Genomic DNA, 17323 nt, shown 5'->3' with positions numbered 1-17323 from the left:
CTGTCTTATCTTAGTACAGGGGTCAGCAACCTTTTTCAGCCGTGGGCCAGTCCACCGTCCCTCAGACCATGTGGTGGGCTGGACTATATTTTTTGGGGCGGGAATGAACGAATTTCTATGCCCCACAAATAACCCAGAGATGCATTTTAAATAAAAGGACACATTCTACTCATGTAAAAACACCAGGCAGACCCCACAAATAACCCAGAGATGTATTTTAAATAAAAGGACACATTCTACTCATGTAAAAACACACTGATTCCCAGACTGACCGCGGCCAGATTGAGAAGGCAATTGGGCAGCATCCAGCCCTCGGGCCTTAGGTTGCCTACCCCTGTCTGAGTATATTATAAAAATATACTTCGTAATGGGTTTGCACTTTTGTATATCTATGAATAAGTATCAATAAATAAGTTAAAAATAAAATAAAAGGGTGCAGGAATGGAAGAATAGTCCAGACCTGATGAAGCATCTCCACACCCATTGTTCAGCCAGGACAGTGAGGTCCAGCGCCGAGGGCCTTCTGGCGGTTCCCTCCCTGCAAGAAGTAAGGTTACAGGGAACCAGGCAGAGGGCCTTCTTGGTGGTGGCGCCCGCCCTGTGGAAGGCCCGCCCATCAGATGTCAAGGAAATACACAGCTACGGTCCCTGACTTTTAGAAGACATCTGAAGGCAGCCCTGTTTAGGGAAGTCTTTTAAAGACTGATGTTTTTGTTAATGTTTTTAGATATGCTGTGAGCTGCCCAGAGTGGCTGGGAAAACCCAGCCAGATGGATGGGGTATAAATAATAAAATTATTATCATATTATTAGATATATGTGGACAATGGAGTCTGAATCTTTTGACCTCAAACTCAACAACTAGCTACCTCTCTGTAGAGATTCAGTGGCAGAAACTGCCTGTAAGAGAGTAAGAGAGCAAGAGGGAGAGGTGGTGACGTGAATATGAGTTACGCCCATCTCTATCTGGTTGCACTCAGGGGGAAGTGGCCCCCACAGGTTTGACAGGAAGTCCTCCCTGCTGGACCCACATTCCACTGAGTGCCCATTCTAGCAAACAGGAAATGTGGGACTTGACTGCTCCTTCTGGATACCCCACATTCTAGCCAGGCAGGAAAAAACACTTGAGGAGGGTGACATGCAGGGGGAGTGAGGTGTGTGGCCTGGGGAAAGTCACAAGGACTGGATAGAGATCTGGAAAGGCCTCATCCAGTTACTGGGCCTGTGCTTTTCCACCCCGATGTTAGGGGTATTGTGGGAAATTTAAATGGTGCTTATACCTAGCTGCCAGGTGTGGGGCTCCGAGGGCAGCAACAAATTTAATACAACTGTCCCAAGGCAAGGCTAGGGTTGCCAGACTCAATAGAGGACAGGACGTCTGTGTCTTTAATTGCCCTGCTCTCTTTTGAGTCTGGAAACCTTAAGGAGAAACCAGCAGACCCTTTGCTTGGAAATTAAACAAAGTGTCTGCTGGTTTCTCTCTAAGGTTTCCAGACTCAAAAGAGAGCAGGGCAATTAAAGGCACAAAAGTCCTGTCCTCTATTCAGTCTGGCAACCCTAGGCAAGGACCACTGGGCATGGGTGTAGTCAAGGGGTGGGGTGGGCAGGGAGGGGAAGCTGCCCCCCATTCCCCATCAATAAAAATAAATACAGTAGCTAACTAAGGTTCTGCCTCCCTTACAAAAGGCCTGCCCCCCCAAAAATCCTGGCTCTGCCCCTGTCCATGGGGGCCCCTCCCAGCTCCCCAAGGCTGCATTCAGATGCAGAATGCTGATGCCAGCCCTGGGGGCTCTCTGTCCTACAGCCACACCCTGAACTTGGCTTAACAGTCCTTTCCTCTCTCCTGCTCTCCAGGTAAGTTTGTGGGCGGGGCTTGCTGCAGCCGTGGACTTTAAAGAGCCAGCCGGAAAGAGGCACCTTTTGCAGCTAAGCGGATGAGTTCAAGGTGGCGCCTCTTCAGACTCCATCCGTACAGGAAATTGACCGTACAGTTTCATTGATCGCTTGCAAACATATCAATATTGACATCCAAGTAAATTGATATAAAACGTTAATATCTGTAATCTGTAGGAATCTTCCAAGCACAAGGTTGAGCAACATGGGCGTATCCAGGATTTTTTTTTGGGGGGGGGGGACAGGCAGCAATGTTGAGCAACGATTGGCCCACCTGGAGGCTCTTAGATCCCGTTCATATGCCTGTGGCAGAATCAAGTGGTGACATTTGTCCGGGACTATTTCGCCTCAGGATTGAAGGTGCAAATATAAACCACTGCCTTTTGGCATGCTTTTTCACCGAAAACCCTCAGGTGTTTCACGGGAAAGGAGTTTGGGTACACATCTGCCCTGCAATCTGGTTTGTATAAGCGGGATCCAGCACTCTGAAATGGAGCAGCCCAGTTTTGGCCCCTTGATTCCGTTCCACGTCTGAACAGGGCTTTGGGGGTCAGGCTTGCTAACTGCGTTGGGACTCCGTGGAACCGATAGCGCTGCGCTCACAGCAGGCCTCCTTCAGGATCGCAAGGGATCCTTCCCTCTTTCTCCGGAGGACTGGCCCAGAGGGGCATAGCTGTCAAGTTTGCCCTTTTCTCGCGAGGAAGCCTATTCAGCATAAAGGAATTTCCCTTTAAAAAAAAGGGAGAACTTGACAGCTGTGCAGAGGGTGAGGAGTAAATCAGGGGTTGGTAGCCGAGTGGCAAAAGTAACCCCGCTTAAATTCGGAGTGGGATTTATTCCCTGCTAGTAGAAATCAGGGGTGCGGAAACGATTTTGAAAGATAGTTTCCAGAGGACGCGGAGTCGGTTTCAGAGCTGCGGTTGGGAGGGTTTCCCCTCTTACTCAGGACCAAAAGCATCCCTCCCCTTTCTTCCTCTCCTTGCTCCTGGAGCATGTGACCCTGTGAGTCTAAAACACACGTTCACACGCACACGCGCGCTCTCGTCCCGCTGATTTCCCCAGAAAGTATTGCAGTTGCTCTGTCGGGATCTCCGTAAATTCCAGTTTCTGACTGATTGATGGATTTGAAATAACTTGGCTCTCTCAAAAGAATCTGGAGGAAACAGGGTGGATATTGTGGAGGCAGCGTGAAAGTAAGCGCGCAAAGCCTTCCAGGCTTTACTAGAGATCTGTGACTCGGGATTTTCTACTGAGAGTAGGTCCCAGGCTCTTCTTCGGCCTGACGAGGACTTCTGCGCAACTCGAAAGCTAGCTAGCTGCTTTCAGGCATTTCAAAGACGAATCGGCGGATCGGATCGGTAGCCCCCCCCCCCGCTCATGCTTTATCCGGAAAGGAAACTGCCCAGTCCGAGTCGGAGGTTGATCTCCTCGTCCGTGGCTGTTGCTGCTTCCTGAGATGGATCCTGCCTCCCTCCGGGCGAGGCGTTTATAGTACACAACCGCCCACGGACGGGAATTGTTTTCACTCTAGATAACAAGTGCTTAAAGTTAATCGCAGTCGAGCATCGCTCACCTTTTTATTGTGTTTGTTTTGTATTTATGGAACAACGTTGGGAGGGAGCCCCCCTCCTCCCCCAGTCCCTGCTCACTTCTGTCTTGCAAACACCCCTGTTTCTTGCTGTTCCTTAAATCGTTTTGGAAACCAGTTAGGGCGAGAGGCGGTTTGGGAAAAGGATAGAAGAAGAAGAGCGAGCTTTGGGGGAAAGATGACGCCCCGCGCAGTTTCTCCAGGCAAAGCCGTAGGGTATTTACTAGCGAGGAGGGAGACTCACCAGGAACCAAGCGCGCTTCCTTCCAAGGGTGGAAAACCCACATGTTCTGAAAGGTGGATGGGTGGATCGGGGGGCAACGCATCCTCCTTCTGCAAGAGGGGGGGGGGTAGGGTGGCTGTGACGTCATTCCCCCCGAGCCGACGTCATACCTGCAGATAGGCGAGAAGAACGGCCGCTGTGCGCTCTGCGTCCCACAGGGAAACTTTCCCTGTAATAATTCACCCCGTATCGATCTGAATGTGGCCCCCGCCGTTCCTCTAGTGAAATTTCTACCTGGTCCTTCTTCCTCATGTTACGTTTGTTATTGCTTTCCATGACATTTTGCCACTAGGCAAAGAGATGATCCCAAGGGGAGTCATTTCTGTTAGCCAGTAAATCCAGGGACTTATTGTGGCATCCTCCTTGCCTCCTTAGCTGAAGTTTTATGCACACGAGACACACTTGTGAATATATCTCTATCTCTCTAGGATCGGGCGCGCTTTCAGCAGCCACTGTCGGGTTTCAGTCCTGTGCATCTTTACTGGTGGAATAATCTCCGTGGGATTTGCCTCTGAATAGCCATGCTTTGGGTTGGGCTGCTGGTGACACTTTTCACACGTGATGCTGACCCCCCCCCCCTTTTTTTTGCCTCATTGGTGTGTGGCGAATATGACCGGCGCTGCTTGAAAGCGGAAGAGAGAGAGCCATTGAACAATCGACAGGATTGGCATTCCTAGTTCTATTAGTGGGGGAAAAATATTATTGGTAATCCTGCTTTGGCGTAGGAGCAGATACCACTGTAATAAAATATCGGTAGCACGGTCTGTGAGAAAGTCTTTCCATTGCAATCACTTAGAGAGAGAGAGAAATCACTTCCATTTCATTTTCACCAGAAAAACAGCAGCAACTGGTGTCCATGTCTTTCAGGGACCAGGAGTGTTTGCTATTTTTTTTTAAAAAAAAACCTAATTTCTTGCCTTGAGAACTGTCCTTAGTTGAGAACTATCGTTAGACTTAATTCGGACCAGTTCTGTGAATGTGAACTGCGAACACAAACGAACACACACGCAGCTAATACGGATTTATTAAATAAACTATTGTCTCGGCCAAAGGATGAAGGCAATGAGCATCCGGGGTGATGGATAGCCCTCTTTCCAGAAGGTTTTTAAAGACCGACTTTCACTGGTCATACCCAGAACAGATTGTGACAAAGAATATACGCGCGTTTTATAAGGGGTTTAAACACACCTTGTCTTTCTGTTGATACTGTTAACAGAAAGAAGGGGGAAGTATATGTCAAACTCTACAGGCATATAAATATTCACACACGGGGACAACCTGTGCTATTAAAATGCTAACCCGAGAGCATTTGTTCCCTAAACGAGAAAGTTTAGTCAAGCGACGAAGATTAGGCAGTTTTCCTGGCGTTTGTTTGTATGTATATATGACCCTGCAAAAGATATAGATATATAAATAGTATAAACATAAGTTATATGTTTTGTGTATAAAGCTGTCTCTGAACATAGGTCATGATTTTGCTGATAGAAAACATTATTCTATTTTGTTATAAAACCCTTGTATATATAATTTGTACCGACAACTAGTGGCGATGTTGATTTAATCTAAATACTCCATTTGACGCAAACTCTTTCTTTGTTTTCATAATTTCAGAATAAACAAGGCCTTTTCCTTTCAGGTGTTTCTTCCACTTGTGGAAAATAAATTACATTCGAAAAGAAAAATTAACGCACCAGGAAGAGTTACAGTCTTCGTTTTCTAAAGGAAAATAAAAACCAAAACCAAACTAAGAAGAAAATGAAAACAGAATAAACATTTCACTTTTATTTTCACCGTAGGAAATCTTGGGTTGGATCCAGACTAATAGCGCCATCATTTCCTGGGAGTAAGTCCAGTTTAATACAACAAGATTTACTTCTCAGTAAGCTTACATGGGGTCGTAGGAGCCAACTCCTAGGGACCCGAGGTCTTTTCAGCCCCCCTAAGATATTTGAGGGGGCCGAGCCCCCCTCCCAGTTGATGGGCATTTTGTCATTCAAATAGTGTGCGCGCGTCTTGTCTTGTGATCGATTATGCGGGGCAGGGCTTGCCCCACCCCAATATTTCATTCAAGTTGGCACCCCTCCACACAAAATTTCACTGTCCCTTAACTGCTCTTAGTTCCCGCTGAGACTAATGGAACTTGGATCCGGACGAACTTGTTCGCCGGATTTAACTGGCAGCAATCCCGATCAATCCCGTTGATTTTTTTTTTTGAAGCGAAAAATAAATGTAAACGTTGGGAATATAATATTATTTGTTCAGGCGCCTGGATTTTTTAAATATAAATTAATCGTTAGCATCTGAGAAGGAAAATCCTCATTAGCTGCAGAGATTGCAAATTGGTTTCGGATTCCTGAGATTTCTTTTTATTCTTACGACCTCAGAGCTGCAGTAAGGGATTCTCCCTGCGGCTTTTATAGTTCTGGAAGATATTCGTGCCTGTCCTCATCCCTCCTTTTTGGCCTCTAAAAAGAACGCTCACCTCCTCAATCCTGCATGATCTCAAGCCTCTCGTTAGCAAACGTGTGTGATATGATATGATATGATATGAGATATGATATATGAGATATGATATTCCAGACTTTGGTTGCAAACAGAGTCTTTCACGCACAACTCCTTGGCTGCTTCTGGTAAATAAAAGGTGACCCTGCATTGCAAAGAGGAGAAAAGAAAACTGCTGCAAGCGAGCTGGAAAAAAACAGCAGGAGGGGCGGGCAGCGGAGGAGGAGGAGGAGGAGCCATTTGAATTCCCGGACAGCCAATCAGGGAGCGCACGGCCTGACAACCCACCAATGGGGTGTCCGGGCGTCCTGGGCCCTGGGACGGATAATACAGGGCAGCGGAGAGGCGCGCGCACAGCCTGCACACATCGCAGCTGCGCGCATCACGGCTCGTGGCCAGGAGAGCCTGGCGGACCCGTCCCCGGGCCTCATCCTCCCTCTTCCTCCGCAGGGAGACCGGGCGCCCCTTCTCAGCCGGTTGCTGAGATCGCAGCTGCAGAGACTTGTCCGGCGCGCAGGCTGCCCGGAGGGATGAAGCTGGCGGCGTTTTGACAAGACTTTCCTCTCCGTCTCCGCGCGCGCCCAAGACAGCTCAGCACCGGCGGAACTGGGTGCCGTGGCCTGGACGCGTCGCTTGGGTGAGTGGGCGCCTGGCAAGGGGGAGGCGCGCGGCTGGGTGCGCCCTTGCTCGCTGGCGCGCAGGGAGCCAGACAGCCAGAGTTTCCCCAGGCGAGTGGCGGCTACTCGCTACCGTGGCTGGTTCTTAATATTTTGATGGTAACAACGCTCGGCAGCAGCAGCAGCCTCTTCTCTCTAGCTCACTCTGCCTCTTCCTGGAGCACCTGTGGAAATTTGCTCTTCTGGACCCGCTTGTCGTGGCGTATATTGGGGAGGTGGCAAAAGTAATAAAAGAGAGCGCGCGTCCTCCTTAATCGGGAATAAGTTTTCCTTGCTAGACGCAGCGACAGCCCACTCCCTAATTAGATTTTTGGAAATAAGGCCCGGTGAGTTGACTCGGATTTAACAAAAATCCAAGTCTGCTTTCTTTTGGTTTTGGGATCTGCACGCATGCAAGGCTGCAGCCCAAAACACACCGGGAAGGGTCACTTTTGTATAAATTAGTTTCGAGCGTGCCAAAGGCCACAGGAGGTGAGGATATTTTGTAGCATCCTGAGATGGCCATTTTCCACCTGCGCAGCGCTGAGTGGAAGGAGCCACTTTTCTTTCCTGTTGGAAAATAGAAAGGTGTAGATTCATACAGCGATTGCTGGTGTTTGGGGGGAATCTATCCTGTCTTAACTTGGAAAAAACCTGCAAGGTTCTCCGTGTTTGGACAGCAAGACCAAAACACATGACAAATTCCTGGTCAATGCAGTTCTGTACCGCGAAATCTACTCTGACCATGAGCAGTTTTATACTCGTGTACGCTGGGCAAAGTAAACGTTTCAATGATTTGTAGATCGGTGCGTTCCTTTTGCCTTTTCCAGCTGGCATTCCTTCTAGCATTCCAGCTAGCAAACTCTGCGACAGTGTGAGTTTACCTTCGGTGGCGCACTTCCATTGTCTCCCGAGACAGACGGATGCCAACAACTAATTACTGAATAAAATGGGAATGGGTCTAGAGGTGAAAGGTACCCACCAATTTACAAATCACCGATTTGCATTCATTTATTTTAATTGTATTTATAGCCAGCTAAGGTGCCAGGCCAGAGCGACACAATTGAAATCTAGTAAATCAACGGGATTTTCAGAATTAAGAAATTGTGTTTAGCGTGGCAGTCTGAGTCCCCAGCAGTCTCCAAGCTCAAATTTGGACACCAGTGTGTGCCTTTCGGAGGACCTGCATGTGGGACGGCTGCTACTTTCCCAAAGTTTCATCCTTGAAAAGGCAGCGGAAGATGGTTTTTATTCTGAGTAGGCTGGCCTCTAACAAGGGAAACAATACATGAAATTAAATTCTTTTCAGTGTTTTAAAAAGAGTGGCAGGATGTTCATCTTTACTTCAACAGGCCTATAATATACACAGTGCAACACGCACACGCATTAAAAGCTCCCCAAAGCGTCTTTTTTTGCAGGGTCTTTCGATAAAGCATGGTGTTAACAAAAATGGTGCGTGCCAATTAAAATCACACAATTGAGTCCTGCTTTTAACCCTAGGAGGCGCGTGCAGAGGCGAAAAAAGGCTGCTCGCATGTAGTTTAATACCCAGGCAACCTTCACATGCTCAGAGACTACGCGCCCACACTCTGGCCCAAACTGCTTTGGGACACGTGTTTACGAATGACCCGCGCCGCCAGGCTGCCGGTCTGTTTTCCAAGGACGTGCCAAGAAGCCCGGCTAGACAGGGCGGCGGACGCGTCCTTCCTTGCAGGGCTCTTGCGCCGTGAGCAGAGACCGGGCAGGAAGAATCCTCGGAGAAGGAAACCGATCCCTGAAGAAGCGAACACATCGCCTGTGTTCATGGGCGTAGCCAGGATTTTTGTTAGGGGGCAGGCCTTTTGTTGGGGTGGGGGGGGGGACAGCTTGTTACCCTTTCTGCTCTCTCTCTCTCTGTGTGCGCGCGCGCTAAGCTTATGTAAGTCCTTTGGACAAAAGTGTCCTCTGCACAGGTGAGAGGCATCCCGTCAGTTTCTCTTTCGAAGCGCTGCCCCGTCCTGGTGGGCTTGTGGCGAGAGGGAGAGCCCGCTCAGGCCTTTGGCGACAAAGCCAAGGGGGCAACCAGCAAGGAGACTTTGGGTGGGAATCGCGTTGCGGCGCCCAAGCGCGCCATTTCTCCCTCTTGCCCCAAAGGCGCGCAAGGAGCAGGCGCCGCCTCGGCTCTTTCCCGACACCTGAGATCTCCGTGGTGGGGGAGGCGGCTCTCCCTCTCCTGCTGGGGCAGGAGGAGCGAGTCCCCTTTACGTGCTGGCAGGGGTGTCCGCCGTGGGACCCCCACAAGCACGCACGTCGGGCCACAAATCCGGCCTCCCAGCCGGAATTTTGAGTGGTGGGAAAATAACTCTTCCAGTGAGGCAAAATAGAAAAATTCCTTCAGTAGCACCTTAAAGACCAACTAAGTTTTTATTTTGGTATGAGCTTTCGTTTGTATGCACACTTCTTCAGATACACTGGAAACGGAAGTGTCAGACCCTTATATATATATACAGAGGGTGGTGGGGGTGGGTGGGAATGGGTGATGGGCTGATAGGAGTGGTAAACCTGTGGATGGCTGTTAACGGCTGCTGATGGCTGCAATTAGTCCTGGGGGAAAAAACAAGGGCTGAGGCGCTAAAGAAAGCTTGATCATGCATAATGAGATAAGAATCCGATGTCTCTATTCATCCCAGGTGGCTCCATGGTTTTAAGCTTGGTAATTAGTTCCAATTCAGCAACTTCTCTTTCCAGTCTGTTCCTGAAATTTCTCTGTAATAAAACAGCTGCTTTGAGATCTTCCAGTGAGGAAATGTGTTGAGCGCTGGGCAATGGCGAGACCGAGTGGAGTGAGAGCTGGATCGCGCATTTGGGCGCGTGAGAGGAAGAGAGCGCAGGTTAGGAGGCCAGAAAAAACCCCTCGGGTCTTTTTTCCGAACCACACACTTACTCGAAAGTAAACCCCTCCGAACTTCGGCGAGACTCGACAGTCGGTCAGTGTCTCTTAGGCTAGGGGGCGACGTAGGGCCCCGCGCGCAAATGCGACTCTCCTCCTTGCGCGCCTAATCCAAAAAGCGAGCGATCTATCGATCTGTCTATCTATCTGTGCCTTGCAGTGAGCGAGCTGGAGGAGCAGGCGGGAGCCGCGCGGCGCGAGCCATGGCTGAGGGGATGCCAGTTCCCCGCGGCGGAGACGTCTGGGAAATCGACGTGGAGAGCCTGGAAGACGCGGACGGGTTGGAGCCGCCGCCACCGCCTCGCCCTCGACTGGAGGCTGTCGAAGACGACGACGCTGACGAAGAAGAGGAGGAAGAGGAGGATGGCGACGAGGACGACGACGACCGCGAGGAAGACGACGGAGCGGGCGGGCGCCGCGTTCTTCTGCCTCCGCCGCCTCCCCCGCAGCCGCCCGTCGAGGCGGCGCTTTCCGGGGAGCCGCCTGCGCGCAAGCTGAGCCGGACGCCCAAGTGCGCGCGCTGCCGCAACCACGGCGTGGTGTCTTGTCTCAAGGGCCACAAGCGCTTCTGCCGCTGGCGGGACTGCCAGTGCGCCAACTGCCTGCTGGTGGTGGAGAGGCAGCGCGTCATGGCCGCGCAAGTGGCGCTGCGCCGGCAGCAGGCCACCGAGGTGAGCGCCTGGCCCGGCGACCCTGCGGAGAGCTCTTCCCCCAGCTCTAGGTCCCGCTGCTTTTCTGCTTTGCAAAGGGGGGGGGGAAACTCCGCAAATACCCCCCTCCCGTTTCTTTCTCTCTCCTATAAAGGCAACCAGGTGGAAGGAAAGGGATGCCTCGCTTTCAGGGCGATGCAAACTGCTAGGCGTGCTAAAGCGCTACTGCGCGCTGCAATCTAAACGGCCTTTGCTCAGAATTAATTCCATTTCCTGCCCTGGATCTTCGCAGGAAAGCAAGGAAATTTCGCTTCTAAGCCAACCGGTCCATAGGGCGGGCGGGCGGGCAGGGGGTGGGTGGGTTGTGTGTTTGGCATTTAATCGGCAGTGAACCGGTGCTGGCCTTAAGGTGGCAGGACCGGGGTCTACTTATTGCGCATCTGGGCCCCACAACGACCAGGTCTGTCCGGCCTGACTGATTCGACTTCAGAGATGATTCCATTAAAGGCGCGATAGGCACAAGTTCCTTTGCCAATGGAATCCAGACAGTAGAATCTGGGTTTGTTGCCAAACGAATCCAGACCGTAAAATCCATGTTACAGTCGACATTTTCCTGGTTAACATTGCTTTTAGCTTGTTCCTCAGGAACTTGAGCACTTTTCTTAAAACACCCTCCTATACACAGAATACTGTCTCAATCAAATGTAGAGTCCCTTTTATTTTCGATCTGGCAGCGTTAATCTCTGCCAGAGCTTTGTCATTCAGTGTTTAACAAAATTAAGTCTGCCCTGAGGTTTTTTTTTTTTGGTGTGTGTGTGTGCAAGTGATGAATCATGCACAGTTACACCCCCCTCCATTTAAATGTTCAAGAATGCAGTATTCATTTTTCTTTGCCCCTCTGGTCTGTTCTCAAACATCCTGAATTTGAACACATTCAACATTTCTCAGCCTAATTCAGCTGTCTTTAATGCTATTTCAGTGGCAGAGCTAAGCACATTTAAATTTCTCCTGGCAGCAGCTGGTGTTTAAGGTTGCAATCCCATGCATATTTATTGAGCAGTAGCTGCCACTGGGATACTTCTGAGTATGCAGGGAAAGGAGAATATGCAGCACGCAGGACCTTGGCTAGATAATTTAAGCTATGCTTAGTCATAGCTTGACACCTGGGCCCTAAACACTTTGACTTGAAAGGCCCTTCTTTCTAAATAATGTGTTTAGAGCCTGTATAAATATTGGTAAATACTCATACAAATCAGGGCCAATTATTCTCATGACTAATATTATTAATGAACCCTAATTTATGAATTTGGAAAAGTTCTTTTCTTATTCTTTCATTTCACAATTTTAAAAAGAGTATGACGGGGATTCATTGGGGGGTAAGAAATAATCTGGGGAGCTGGTGATTTTAAAACCTCTTTCCCCCTTTTTTACTAGGATAAGAAGGGGCTTACAGGGAAACAGGCCAACTTTGAGCGCAAGGCAGTCTATCAGAGGCAAGTCCGGACCCCCAGTTTGCTGGCAAAAAGCATCTTAGAAGGTAATACACTTCAGCACTTTGAACTTTTCAGTTTTTAAATATCTTGGTTATTGTTACTGAAATGTTCATCCTTTGCATTTCCCTGTATTAATTTGAATATAGAATATTTTAGGAAGCTGGACAAAGAAACCAAATTGTAACAGCTAACTCAACACAGAGTCCAATGTGCTTAAGTCCATTGGTTTTAGTGCACTCAAGCAGAAGAGATTCTGTGTGGGATCATGGCCATGCATGTAAAAAACCCCAAACCCCCAATAGATGCTGCTTGTATAGCAATTTGTTGATGACTGCATCAGGAGCACAGAAGGAATTGGAATCGGCTGAGGACAATATTCATAAATGCATTATATTCTGCTGGAAAGAATCATGTAAGTCACTTAGTGGTTGGTTGAGGAGCTAAGCCAGTCATCCCCAAACTTCGGCCCTCCAGATGTTTTGGCCTACAACTCCCATGTTCCCTAGTTAACAGGACCAGTGGTTGGGGAAGATGGGAATTGTAGTCCAAAACATCTGGAGGGCCGAAGTTTGGGGATGACTGAGCTAAGCAAATCTTAACACTAACATGGAAATGCAGAAAATACTGAGGAAAAAACAATGGAGAAAATTTAAAAGGAAACAGGTACTTGACACAAACAACTTCTAATTAACACCAATGATGATTCAGTAAACTAATTTCTGACCCCCAACAAGCCATCTCTGTCAAATATCTCATGCATTTTAATTGTCTGCCACCTTCTGCTTGGATTTTAATCAGTTGATTGTCTGATTAGGGAAAGTATTTTGAGAATTTGAATGTAAGAGATCCTTTGTTTTTGAAAAACAAACAAACCAATATTTATTTATTATCTGGGGAAAGTGTATCTTCAACAAATGTTCCAAATTTTAAAACAGAAGCAAAAGCTAGCATAATATCAAAATTAATACAGTATGACACTATTTGAAGTTTTGTTTTTCCTCTAATAGAAAAATGGTTAGTTATGTTTAATGATTTCAAAACAAGCTCAGCTACCGTATTTGGAAACTAGTTCATCAGTACATTTTTTTTAAAAAAGTGATGCATACTTGACTAATCTGTGGATTTAGACTGAACTTCTTTTCTTGCATGGCAGACATTGGGGATGCAAACCAATTGCTGTCCAAGTCAATGACAAAAAAGCCGCTCTTGATTTTTCTGCATCTCCTTTGCAACCTTACAATTTACAGTAGTATTCCTGTGCACATTTATTTGGGAGCAAGTCCTGCTGGACTTCATAGGACTTACCTGTGGATATATAAACAAAGGACTGGGCTATGTATGTGTGTATGTATGTATGTATGTATGTATGTATGTATGTATGTATGTAGTTGCCTTAAGTAAGGGATGGAGAACCGATAGCTCTCCATAAGTTGTGGGATTGCAGCTGCCGTCAGCCCTGACCACTGAGCATGCTGGCGGGGGATGAGGGGAGCCTGGCAGCATCTGCAGGGCCACAGCTTCCATGTCCCGGCCAAAATACTTGGGAATAAATGCCACCGAACTCAATGGAGTTCTGACTGGGAACAGAACTGGGCTGCTCATCTCCTGTTCAACACCGTGAATATTTTGTGAGCCGTCAATAATTTTAGGATACACAGTAAAATATATATGGGTTACACTAAGAGCACTCCCAGATAGCGGCTTAATACCTTAAACAGCTCATTCAGATATTGCAAACAGGTAACTAGCAACAGGAGTTAAAAACGATAATACTGGGTAAAACTGGATTTATATGGAGAAAAACAGCAGGCTGTCATTCTGATGCCAATGATGTTGTGTGGACAATGAAGAAAATGTCCATGGATGAGGAGCAACCATCCCATAAGAAACTGACGCATGGAAGCACCCCAAGGGCAAAATAAATATAATCACTTCTTGCTCCCAGACCACTTTAATATAAAATGTTAAAATGCTGCCAGATTTTAAAAGCCGGCAGCAAATGCGTCTAGCTTTCATAGTTTTTAAATGTCGCTCTGAGGTTATGTGCCATTAGAAAAATAATAATTGCAAATGCTTAACTGAAGGGGCTCTGGTTTTTTTTTTTTTTTTTGCAGGCCAATGCCAATTACTAAAAATGGCTTGAATACCTCATCATAACTTTTCTTGTATTGGAATTCTGTGTTTTTTTTGAATAGCGTCTGCAATTAACAACCAAGCCACTTAGAGAAGGGAGATCATGAAGACAGTTGGTGAACTTCAGTGGTGTCTGTGGGCGAGCGGAATAGACTTCTGCTCATGGAATGGGACTTTACCTACCTCCCTCCCCTCCCCTCTGCATCCCCCAAACTCCCCCAATCTGCTCAAGAGGTTGGAGGACTTTGTGGAGCTGATTTTGGGAATTCTGGAGGAAAAGCAGAGCAAGTCCTGATGTATAAGTTATTAGACTTAGTTTGCGCTTTCAGATTAGAATACGATCCCAGGTCTGCATAGATCTGTATAGATTCTTTTTATCTGTCTCCAATGTTTTTCTTTTTGGCTCAGTATTCACTCACTCTCTTAACATACTGTCTCCCCAAGAGAAAAATCTTTCTTGCATCCCTTTCCCTTATTTGTCCTAACTTTCTTTCTCTTCTCTCCTAGTACTCCTTGGACTTTTTTCTACCATCTCTGTGCTCATAGTGATTCACCTTTAGAAAATCAGCTATTAGGTATAGATATCTTTGGTGATGATATTATAAGTCCCTCAACAAAGAAACAGAAATAATATAATAACATGGGAATGTAAAGAACCTCTCTTAATGTGTGTGTGTGTGTGTGGTTAGCCGCGTAGCTTTGGGCATGGGGAAAATTGGTGTGGGATGATAACCAAACCATGTGCTGCTTGCACTTTCCATTTCTGCACCTCCTACCGTATATAATGTCAGAAGAACAACCTGCATCTCTTCCTCCCTAGTGAGATGCATGAACTTCTGGCTTGAAGACGGCTCATGCATGTTGCACATTCAAAGGACATGTCACCCCCTCAAAGAATTCTGGGCAATGTGGAGTTAAGAGTTGCTTGGAATTGTAGCTCTGAATTATTTGATGGAATGAATGTCCTTTGAGTATAAAGCAGGCATCCCCAGACTTCGGCCCTCCAGATGTTTTGGACTACAATTCCCATCTTCCCCGACCACTGGTCCTGTTAGCTAGGGATCATGGGAGTTGTAGGCCAAAACACCTGGAGGGCCACAGTTTGGAGATGCCTGCTTTAAAGGTATATCGTGCACCTGCATCTTATTGTGGAGGAAGGTTAACAAGTTTTGCTTTGGATGCTACTCAGGAAGCATGTCAAGAAGGGCGAGTCACAATTATGAAGCCACCTATTGATAAGGATAGCAGTAAATTGTCACGAATGTTTCCAAGTGTTGTACACACAGCAGCAAAGCTTTAGTGAGAACTGAGGGCACCAATGACCAAGCAACAAATACTTGGCTCCTTCAACATGTTTTTTTGTAACTCTTTTAACATCCTACTCGACCCTTTGATAAAAAGCACACTTTTTTTGGATAAACAGCCGACTCCATCTTTGTTTCTGTTTTCCTCTTTCTCCAGGTTACCGTCCTATTCCAGCAGATCCCTACCTTGGAGGGACTTCATCCTTGCCACCTCCTGTGAGTGACAGGATGAGGAAAAGGCGGGCCTTTGCTGATAAAGAACTGGAGAATATCATGCTTGAGAGGGAGTTCAAAGAAAGAGAAATGATGGAAGCGACCCAGGCGGCGGCCTTTTTCCTGCCTAACCGCATGGTGCACGGGACTGAATACAACACTTACAAAACTGCCTTTAGCCCTAACCACGTTGAGGCTCCCAGTAAAGAGTTTTGCGGCTTCCTGCCCACTTGCCTGGACCTAACGATGCAATATTCGGGTTCAGGTAACATGGAACTGATTTCGTCCAATGTCAGTGTCGCCACTACGTACCGGCAGTATCCTTTGCCCTCCAGGTTCCTGGTGTGGCCAAAGTGCGGCCCCCTGAACGATGCTCTCCTCTACCAGCAGTGCCTGCTCAACGCTACTGCCGTCCAGTCCCTCAAGCCTGGGGCGATTTGGGATCCCAAGGCTTCACAAGGTCAGGACTGTCCGAGCTCTGAGCATGATTTGATGTCGTCCAAGAGTGAGCCCTCATGCCTGCTTCCTCATGTTAGAGAAATCCAGCCGCCTCAAAACGAACTCCCAAATATCCCTCAGGTGACTTGTGACAGATCGGCCTTCTCGCCTCCTAAGAGGACTTTCTCTCAGATCTCTGACAAGGACACGCTGGTACCCCAGGAGCACTTGCTCGGTAAGATCAGCAAAGAAAGCGGCAAGCACCCCCCGCCACCCCCCGGCAAGTATAGTCCTTTCCATTCGCTCTTCCAGCAGACGCTCCACAGCAAATCGGGGCCGGAGTTAAAAGCAACATTGGACGAGGCATCCAAGAAATACAGAGAGTCGACCGTCAAAGAAAACCAAAAATACAAACTCACCATTGACAAATATGCAAGAGACTTTTGGGGGACTAAACAAGCCATGACCAAATTGTCAACCAATGAACCCCTGTCGTTTTCAGTCGAATCGATTCTTAAACGGCCATCTTCGATGGTCACCAATGTTTCTCAATAGAGAGAGGGAGAGAGACTACTGTGACAACCAACCGACTGAAGCTAGTGTATTTGCACTTAAGGTTACAATCCTAATCATATGTACAATTTAGTCCCTTTTAAAATGAGTTGAACTTATTCCTGTATAAACATGTTTGGGATTTGGTGGCAAGATGCTTGATACTCGAGTCCAGGAACAAATTTGGAAGAAGTTCCACTGATTTTTGTCAGCCTTTCTTTCCAAGTAAAGGAGCTCAGGATTATAACTTTTGTTCTATGGATCTCAGCTGACTTCAGCACGGTTAATATAATATATTCTTTCTTAAAGAATTTTGGGGTTGGCTGCTCCCACAGTCTTTAATGTGAAGATTACTGCCATGCCCGTTTGCAATGTTGAGCCGTTGCTGTATCTCACCAAAAATTTGTATAAAAAAGAATTTTAGATGTAAAAGTTGATTTTAAAGTGTACATAAATATGCATGTTTTTCATATGGAAATAAATATATTTAAGTTTTGCAGCAAAAACTGTGTGTGTGTTGTGTGTTTCCTAGTTCCCTTTTCCCTCCCCAAAATATTTGTGGCCAAAACCCAAAGGCATGAAAACAGGAGTTGGACTTTTTATATTTTCAGAAATGGGGACCAGCTATTTCTGCTTCATTCCAGAATCCTAGGTGTAACCTGATATTTGCAATCCCCTAAAAGAGAATCA

General features: G+C 47.3%; 1 protein-coding gene across 1 annotated transcript; it reads left to right on the top strand.

The window, feature by feature from the left end:
- Positions 1–6634: 6634 nt before the first annotated feature.
- Positions 6635–17123, top strand: DMRT2 (doublesex and mab-3 related transcription factor 2). Its single transcript, XM_035141135.2, has 4 exons — positions 6635–6902; positions 10011–10521; positions 11935–12037; positions 15588–17123. The coding sequence occupies exons 2-4, from the start codon at positions 10054–10056 to the stop codon at positions 16634–16636; spliced, it is 1620 nt and encodes a 539-aa protein (XP_034997026.1). The 5' UTR covers positions 6635–6902; positions 10011–10053; the 3' UTR covers positions 16637–17123.
- The last annotated feature ends 200 nt before the right edge of the window (positions 17124–17323 follow it).

The sequence above is a fragment of the Zootoca vivipara genome, chromosome 16 (assembly GCF_963506605.1).
Source record: "Zootoca vivipara chromosome 16, rZooViv1.1, whole genome shotgun sequence".
NCBI lineage: Eukaryota > Metazoa > Chordata > Lepidosauria > Squamata > Lacertidae > Zootoca > Zootoca vivipara.
The sequence above is the reverse complement of the archived record's forward strand: the minus strand, read 5'-3'. Positions and strand labels throughout refer to the sequence as shown.

Bases quoted from the DNA above. Each gene is read 5' to 3' on its own strand.
- DMRT2 (XM_035141135.2), top strand. From the start codon at position 10,054: ATGGCTGAGGGGATGCCAGTTCCCCGCGGCGGAGACGTCTGGGAAATC. The intron at 10,522-11,934 runs GTGAGCGCCTGG...CTTTTTTACTAG, and splicing joins GCCGGCAGCAGGCCACCGAG to GATAAGAAGGGGCTTACAGG. The intron at 12,038-15,587 runs GTAATACACTTC...CTCTTTCTCCAG, and splicing joins GGCAAAAAGCATCTTAGAAG to GTTACCGTCCTATTCCAGCA.